The 8,496-nt window shown below is 31.2% G+C and overlaps 2 protein-coding genes across 3 annotated transcripts; both read right to left on the bottom strand.

The window, feature by feature from the left end:
* Nucleotides 1-822: 822 nt before the first annotated feature.
* Nucleotides 823-2,694, bottom strand: LOC111283933 (uncharacterized). Its single transcript, XM_022872624.2, has 3 exons — nt 2,356-2,694; nt 2,108-2,217; nt 823-1,368 (listed from the first exon to the last, which is right to left on the bottom strand). The coding sequence occupies exons 1-3, from the start codon at nt 2,531-2,533 to the stop codon at nt 1,060-1,062; spliced, it is 597 nt and encodes a 198-aa protein (XP_022728359.2). The 5' UTR covers nt 2,534-2,694; the 3' UTR covers nt 823-1,059.
* A 2,439-nt stretch (nt 2,695-5,133) lies between these two features.
* LOC111283725 (bidirectional sugar transporter SWEET14-like) lies at nt 5,134-7,042 on the bottom strand. Of its 2 annotated transcripts, none has more exons than XM_089758531.1 (6): nt 6,885-7,042; nt 6,478-6,514; nt 6,149-6,362; nt 5,887-6,048; nt 5,664-5,783; nt 5,134-5,547 (listed from the first exon to the last, which is right to left on the bottom strand). In XM_089758531.1, exons 1-6 carry the CDS (start codon nt 6,952-6,954, stop codon nt 5,314-5,316), a joined length of 837 nt encoding a protein of 278 aa, XP_089614657.1. In that variant the 5' UTR covers nt 6,955-7,042; the 3' UTR covers nt 5,134-5,313. The 2 variants fall into 2 exon arrangements, with proteins under 2 accessions (XP_089614657.1, XP_022728058.1); XM_022872323.2 differs by having other exon boundaries at nt 6,624-6,910.
* Nucleotides 7,043-8,496: the final 1,454 nt, after the last annotated feature.

Genomic DNA, 8,496 nt, shown 5'->3' with positions numbered 1-8,496 from the left:
TAATTTGAAAGATGCCAAATTCAATGGTAATTAAAAATACTAGCCAATTTTAATTTACACCATCGTGTATTGATGGAAAGTCCACATTTCACAGCTAACCTTTGTTTGAATTTTCCGGGAGTCTGCATCAAACCAATGAACACGCAGTTAGAATAATACTTTTTCACATTGGAGTTGACTTGAAGTCCGAGAAATATAAGAACCATTAACATGTATGGAATTTGCATTCCTTTTCTCCCAACTCCAAGCCCCCTTTTGACACAGGAAACTGAAGCCGGTGCTCATCCTATTGGAGATGGGGAAAGTCATCTGCTCCGAATTAAATGAAGGGAATGGTTTGGATCTCACACAGTTTGTCATGGCGCTGGTTATTGCTCTCACTCTCATGGCCATCTGCATCCGACCACCTCCCCGGCGAGCTATAGTTGTGACACGGCGTATAGGCTGAGAAAGTTGATCATATTGGACTGGATAGGAAGGTCCCTGACCACTTGCTTCCAAAGTTAGCTGTAGAAGGGAATTTTGTTTTCTAGATTATGTGGGTGGTGTTGTCTTCTTCATTGTTAGCAGAACTCAGCCTGGTATAGTTCTACTAGATGAGTTATGTCCACCTTAATCTCGCGGCATGTTTAGATTATGATAGTAGTATAGGGTTAGCCATCCTTGTCCTTTAGATTATGATAGTGATATAGATTTGTCAGGGCGGTTCCTGTGGACGAACCTTGGGATGGACTCTACGATCTTCATTTCTAGTTTTGCCCAACAAATATTACAGATAAAACTGGATAGAGGCAATAATAAATCAACATATGCACAGGTAAATGTTCAGACAAAAATGCTGCTGTTTCATACTTTATATTTAAAAACTAACATGAAGGTTTTTAGATTGGATGCGAAAACTCCTTTAGCCATCCAAATGATACAGGAGCATGAAGAAAATCCCTTGTTTTGGGCAATTAACATTACATTGCCAAAATTCCCCTGCATCACCACTATGTTCTCCAAATCAGCTACTGTGCGCACTAAAGAAGTACAAAACAAGGAATATCAAATTTTAAATTACTGATTTTTATTAACAGAAGCACTAGATGAACTCTGTATGGATTGCAAAAGATGCTGGATTCTATATTTCATTACAGGTTGACCATGTCGTGTCTTTTTGAACATCTCCTTCCTTCCTGCCTTTCTCTGAACTTCATCTTTCTCTTTCTGTTCCTTCTTTGCTTGAATAATTGCCTCCCTCTCCATCCTTAACTTCTCTTTCTCCTCCCGCTGCTTCTCATACAATTCTCTCAAACTGTGTGAACTATTCTTCTTCTTCTTGTTCTTTTTGTTGGTCCAACTACTAACTATGTCTTCATTCTCCTCCTATAAAAGGCCTTGGATTAGCAAACTCAGTCTGTTCTAAAAGTACATAAAAAAATTATGTCTAGATGCATGCAAGGGATACCGATATAGAATTTGGATTACATGTTTCCAACAGAATCATCTGTTTTTCTCAGCTGTATAAATATCCAGCATCTCCTAGATTATAAATAATTTTAGAAAGAATCAATCAAAGAGCAATTTAGATTTTTGAACTCATTCATATAGGTTTTGCTTAACGTTTACAAGTCCATATGTTATCCAACAACACTTCAGATTATAACTAAAATGCTTAATCACTCATCCAATGAACACCAATAATAAAAACAACTTAAAACAGATTTCAACCCAATTTAGAGCTAGACTATTTGTCCTCTAATTTAAAATGAAAAAAGAAAAAAACATAGCAAGTTAATTATAATATAAAAAAAGGTTAATGTTACGAATGATCAATTATAATAAAACGTTCAATGTGATATCTAAATTTTAAAAATATCTAATGTGATACTTGAATTATGAATCTGTTAATTAATATAATCCTTGAAAAGTTATTTGTTAGCACGAGTCATTGTTTGAAGCTAAATACATCAAAAAGCTAAATCCGTTAAGAGTGAGTAGCACATTTATTACCAGATTTATTGTTCAAATATCACATTAAAAATTTTTAAAATCCAAGTATCACATTGAATATTTCACTATATTAATATTAATACAATATAAAATTTGCTCCATGATAACAAACCTCGGGGGTTCTTATAGCTGAAGGAAGATCATTCCCCTGATTTTGTTGCTTCAGTGACTTCTTATACTTGTTAACATGCTTAGCATTCTTATAGAACTCTCTTTTCTTCTCTGAGAAAAACAAATTGCCAGTAACAAGATTAAAATGGAAAAAAAAAAAAAAACAGAAAACATAAATCAGGCAAAAAAGTAAATTATAAATATAACAAAAAATCAAACCATCAAATAAAGAAAGAAGGGAATTTATACTTATTAAGGCAGGATTGTAATGATTGGTGGTGGATTTGGCATTAGCGAATGCTTGAAGCGAAAGACCAGTTCCTCCCAATCGGTTGATGTTCTTTTTCTTCTTCATAGTAATCGGTTTTGGGCCCTCCATCTCAATCCTGTAGCCGTTTCCGTTTCCGTTCGGCTTCCGATTTTTCATTGTCGCAAAAACAAGAGTGGAATACTACGAATTGCGGAAAAGTTTAACTGTCTCCAAACCCTAATTTCTTTCTTTCTTTTTACGGAGATAAGTGTTTTGGGAACAAAAATCCTCTGAACCCGACTCGTGTCCCGTATCCTTGCGCACCTACCCACATACATGCCATGTGTTTGAATGGTTGCGAATATATATATATTTTAATTCTAAACAATGTAATGGAACAACTTTCGAAAAAAAAAAATCAATAATATACGATATTTTTTATATTTTTATTATAATTGATTAAATTTTAAAATTTTATTTTGAATTGATTAAATTTTTAAATATGTATTTTTATTTAATTAAACCTTAAATATATATTTTTATCTCAATTAAACTTTGATTAGATAAAAATGAATATTGATAGTTAATCAAATTTTGTCTAATAAAAATTTAATTGATAAAAATAGATATTTTAGAATTTAATTAGTTGTAATAAAATGATAAATACTTGAATGATTATTGAATTTTTATTTGAGAATTTTTAATAATAACTTTTTTTATATCAATAAATTATAAGAATATAAAATTATAAATCATAATATAATATATTACAAAGATATAAAACTAAAAATCTTATAAAAATGCAAAAGAAATAATAATAATAAAATATTAAACTTAATTTATATGTAAAAGTAAAATATCAAATGTAAATCACATTTTGAGATAAAAAATACACTAAGAGTCTACCTATAAAACATTAAGTGTCATTTAAAATATAATTTAAATTAATTATAATATATAAATTATAAATATTATTATAAAAAATTTATTTCCATATCATTGGTTGACATGTCATTTGTCAACCAATGATTAGGGGTGTAAATGATACATTAGTACTCGTAAGTTACTCAGATTCGATTCGAAAAAAACTCGAATTCGGTTCGATTATTGTCGAGTCGAGCTCGAGCTCGAGTAGCTCGACTTATCGATTGAGCCAAATTCGAATATTCTTATATCTGACTTGAGTAGCTCGCGAGCCTAATCGAGCTTTTATATTTAAATATATTTTTATTATTTTAATTAATAAAATATTTCGAGTCCGAGTTCGAGTTTGAGTTCGAGTATGAATAATCGAACTATTGTCGAGTATACGAATCGAGCTTATTTTTACATATTAATCGAGTTTAATCGAACAAGTTCGAGTAGCTCGAATTCGATCACGAATCGAGCTCGAGCTTGAAAAATAAAATTTGATCGAGCTCGAGCCGAGTATCGAGCCTCGAGTTGTGAGTCGAGCTCAAGCTCGAACTTCTCACTATTCGACTCGACTCGGCTCGTTTACAACCCTACCAATGACCCTTATAAATGTGAACAATTTATACATGGAGAATAATGACTATTAATTAGTAAATAAAAAAAAAGAAATTAAAAAAAAAATTTCAAGTGACGAGTAAATAATTCACCATGTTTTATAAGTATGGATTTAGATAATAAATGTAGAGCATAGCATGAAAATCAACTTATAAATTCGGGATTACGATAATTAAGGTTAAAAATTAAAAGGATTAATTACAAGAAAAAATTATAAAAAATTACACATATATATAATTTTTTGTACTTTTAATTAAAAAAACTACAAATTTATTTAAAAAAAAAACCTATAACTTTTTTTTTAAGAAAAAGAAAACTACAACTTTAGAAATTACAGAATAAATACTTAAATCTTTAGGCTTGGTTTGAGAAAATATTTTTGCTTTTTAATTTCTTTTTTTTTTTTTTTCTAAAAACTGTATTTGATAAATGAAAATAAAAATTATTTTTTAAAAATACAAAAATAAGAAAATAAATAAAATATTCTGAAATAGAAAATGATTCAATTTCCGGAAACCAAATACTACCTTAACGTCTTAATTTTGACTTCAATATTACAGTATGATATAATTAGCTGTCTTTTTTGTTATTTTATTTTATTTTTGTCCGTTTGTTGATCAAGAATGAGAAATTTTTTCTTCAAGAAAACAAATAAGAATGTTGTACAACTTAAATCTCAAGAATGGAAGAATCTTACACCATTAATGTATTATTATATCATCAACCATTTGACTACTTGAAAGAAAACGACAGATTTTTTCTGTTATATATACCGACATCATTCATCCCACCTTCCATTTCATCTTGCTTTATTTTTCTTCTCAGTTATTTGCAAGATTATAACGTTAACCCATTTCCACTTTACAACCAAAAAAAAAAATAAAATTTGTAAGCATGACAAAGGGACTATTACTTTTAAGTCCGAAAAGATTAAAAACTAATTAATTTATAAAGTCCCGCAATCTGTTTGAAACGGTTTTGTTTTCTTCCATCACCCCCAATTTCTATATTCTCAAACAGTATACTCGTTTCCTGCATTGAGTAAATAATGACTGATCTGTTCAAAAGATGAGTAGAGATTCAGGTTCTATCTGTGTGCGTGGTGGGAGTCCTCCCACGCTAGAATTTTATATTTTGTGATTGGATCCCTAAGAGTTCGTAGATCCAATCATAAAATGAAAGTTTCGGTATTGTGAGAGGATTCCCACCACACTGTCAAATGGAGGCTATAATGGCAACTTCTAAAATGGCAGCAGCAAAGCAAAGCTCTCAATTATATTGAGTATGATTGTACTTGTACGTGCTTTTTTGAAATACATATACTTGAAAAAAAACTTGAACTAGTATTAAGAAAGGGGACATTTCAGTTTTTTCTGTCCAGCAGGAGAGGCTACAAGAAATTGTCAATTGCTCTTTTACCTTGAGGTTCACACGTTAAATTCACTTGGGACAATCTGGGAGTTGCTAATCATCATCCCTCCAACTCCATTATTCATAGCAGCTTCTTGAGTCTCATTTACTGTGCTGATCATTTGGCTACCATTGCCTAATTGCTCTTGTGACTTGCTCTCTGTCAAGATTATTTCTTTTCTTCCCCCACGATATAGGAGATATAGTATCATCTGAGTCATCCCAAAGCTAAATCCCAGGATGTTTGGCGTCTAAAACAAAAATTAAGAAATGATAACCGATCTGAGCAAAAATGTATGGATGGCACATGTTTAAACAAAGTATATGGTCAAATTTAATGGGGTTGGAGAAGAAGTTGGTTTCTTACTGCTATGTAGTAATCTCTCAAGGAAAAACCATACAGGAACCACGTCACAGCACAGAGAGTCAAGAAGAATGACAATGAGAACGGCATGTATTCGACACTCTTCGTTCTTATAACGAGCCTCTGGAATTTATAAAGTAAAATTAAAAAAAAAAAACGTTATTACATGGTTAAGAAGCTTACTGCACCTATATTTGAAGAGCTAATGATTTGTTTTTGGGTTTACAATGATGCTAAGTGGAGCAGCAAAGACACAGACTGAGAAGACTGCACAAATCCACCCCACGATGGAAATTCGATGAGAGCCCTTTGAAAATAATAATGTTACAAGTATGATTAATCCTGATGCCCCAATGTTGAAAAATATGAGCAGCTTTGTCGTGTATATCTGCAAAGTAGTAGTAGCTTTGAAAAAAGATCGATGATGAAGATGAATTCCAGAGAGAAGCTTTAAAGGAGAGGTCGACAAAAGAAGATGTTATACGTACCCTGGCGCTTTTGGTTGCATAAACCATGTAGAAGCAAAGATATATGGATTCAATGCAGCAGCCAATTGAGTTAATGGTGATGAGCATGACTGCATCATGTTTCTTGAGGAAGGCGTAGTAGAGCAACAACATGCAACTGAAAAGTGCAACTGAATATGGTATGGATTGAAAACCTTCTGTTGATTTCTTCTTGAAAATCCTGTAGAAAGTTGGCCTTAATTCGAAGAAAAGCAGAAGAAAGTAACATTGTTAATATTCAAACAAACAATAAAAAATAAATCCATAAATATAAACTTAGACGAGAGCATGAGAATCAGTAGAAAACCTACAATGGGGCAAGATAAACAAGGAACGAAAAAATATTTCCTGCACAAAATGAAAAGAATCAGAGAAAAGAAAGACATATACAAATAGCAAGCACTATAATTATTTTGAAAGGAAATTAATTGAAAGAGGTTATCAATGAGTTTTGTACCAAGAAGGCCAAAAGCAACAGAGAAGCAATGATCATGGATGTTTGCCATTATTGTTGGTGTGAATCTGTTTCTCTTAGCTTAGGATATGGGTCAGCTTAGAGCAGAAGAAAGAACTTATATATATTTGTTTCTTTGCATTCAGCTCCCTTACACATACATATATATATATCCACACACACACACACACACACGAGAGAGAGAGAGACAGAGAGAGAGAGAGAGAGAGAATTTGAAGTTGATTTGATGATGGCACACATAACTTGCTTTGTTCATATGGCTTTGAGCTGTTGATGAACAAACTGCCCCGGATATTTTGTGGAGGTGAAGCATTTGATGAGCTGGAACCTTTATCTAGGCGTTTTAATTTCATAGCTTTTGCCTTTTTAAGCTTCGCGTTGTGTTGTAGCCGCATATCCTTTAGCTGCTTCAAAGTGTAAAGCCCCGATTGCATTGCCAAAATTGAGTCCCATGCTTTTTCTTTTTGGCTGTTGCTGATCGGGCTGTAGTTTGCTTTGGCGATGCCAAGTTTACCACTACGTACCTTTGCCAGAGGCCACTTAAAAATAAAAAATGTGGGAAATGAAAGAAGAAAAGCCACCATTAATTGCATATATATATATATATATATGCATGGTTTTGGAGTTTGAACTTTTAAGTAGAGTTTTCTTTTTTTTTTTGGTTTCAAGGGGTTGCCCTACATCAAGGGGAGGGAGGAGGCTGAGGTCGAACCCCAGTCCTATGTCTTCTTAAGGCTTACTTGGTCACTAGGCCAAACAGTTGAAGATGAATTTTTAAGTAGAATTTATGATTAGAAAATTGTGTATCTTAAAGTTAAGTAATTAGTAATAAAAGATACCCAACACTTTGGAAGAATGCTCCATTCTTATAAAATTTTTTTGCATTAATTATTGTATTTTGTCTATTAATCAAAATTTAAAGTAATAATGTATTAAATTCATTATATCTATGTTATCATATTACTCACGCTATTCATGTTATGAAATAATTATTGAGCAAGTTACATCAGCATTTGTTCTTACCTTATTAATATTTGTATTCTAGTACTCTAAATGTAAGTATAAATCAGATGCAAGTGAGCAAAGAAGGAGCGAGCAGCATAAAGGTTAGAGGGGGATGGCTTGAGCCGGTTGGTGACTTGAAGCAAATGATTGAGAAGAAGAGCATAATTAAATGGGGAAGTTGAGACTTGGTTTACGTTTTGCTTAAAAGAGCTAACACAAAAAAAGATAAGAAGCTTTAGCTAGGGTTGCCCCTTTCACGGGAGAGATGACAGACAGAACAGACCCCACTAGCCGTTACTTTTAAAGGGTATCTATTTGTTGAAAAGAATTTGAAGTAAAGGTTTTTTTTTTTTAAAATAAAAATAATTAATTAAAAATTAAAATTTATAAATAAAAAAATTTTATTATATAAATTAAGTATGTAAAATTTAAAAAATTTTGATATATTTTTTAGAAAGATATTTTTAATAAAAATATTGACAAAATTTAAATATTGATCAAATTTAAATTATAAATAATATTTTTAATTTTTTTTTACATATTATTGATTTTTACATTAAATTGTATCAATTTATTAATTTATATATTTTTATTAAAATTTTTATTAAATCATTTTTTAAAAATTTCACAAATTTCATTTGTCATAATAATTTTGGAGTCATCTGATAAATTTGAAAAACGAATTGAAAAGGAACAGAAAACAGAGTCGTCACCAATTTTTGTTTGGCCACCTATTAAAATATATCATTTTAATAAAAATTTAAAATTAATTAAAATTTATTAAAAAATAATTTTAGGGTTTGTAAAAGAAGGTGAATTCGAGAGTTGGTTATGTGTAGGGAATAATTAA

The sequence above is a fragment of the Durio zibethinus genome, chromosome 3, assembly GCF_047325235.1.
Source record: "Durio zibethinus cultivar Kanyao isolate XHJ-2024 chromosome 3, ASM4732523v1, whole genome shotgun sequence".
Lineage (NCBI taxonomy): Eukaryota > Viridiplantae > Streptophyta > Magnoliopsida > Malvales > Malvaceae > Durio > Durio zibethinus.
This window is presented reverse-complemented; position numbering and strand designations above follow the sequence as displayed.

Excerpts from the sequence above, each read along its gene's own strand:
- LOC111283933 (XM_022872624.2), bottom strand. The coding sequence starts at position 2,533 with ATGAAAAATCGGAAGCCGAACGGAAACGGAAACGGCTACAGGATTGAG. Across the intron at positions 2,218-2,355 it reads TTACAATCCTGCCTTAATAA|AGAAGAAAAGAGAGTTCTAT; the intron begins GTATAAATTCCC and ends TGTTTTTCTCAG. Across the intron at positions 1,369-2,107 it reads CAGCTATAAGAACCCCCGAG|GAGGAGAATGAAGACATAGT; the intron begins GTTTGTTATCAT and ends GGCCTTTTATAG.
- LOC111283725 (XM_089758531.1), bottom strand. The coding sequence starts at position 6,954 with ATGCTTCACCTCCACAAAATATCCGGGGCAGTTTGTTCATCAACAGCT. Across the intron at positions 6,515-6,884 it reads AAGCCATATGAACAAAGCAA|GAAATATTTTTTCGTTCCTT; the intron begins GTTATGTGTGCC and ends CATTTTGTGCAG. Across the intron at positions 6,049-6,148 it reads ATGCAACCAAAAGCGCCAGG|ATATACACGACAAAGCTGCT; the intron begins GTACGTATAACA and ends ACTACTTTGCAG.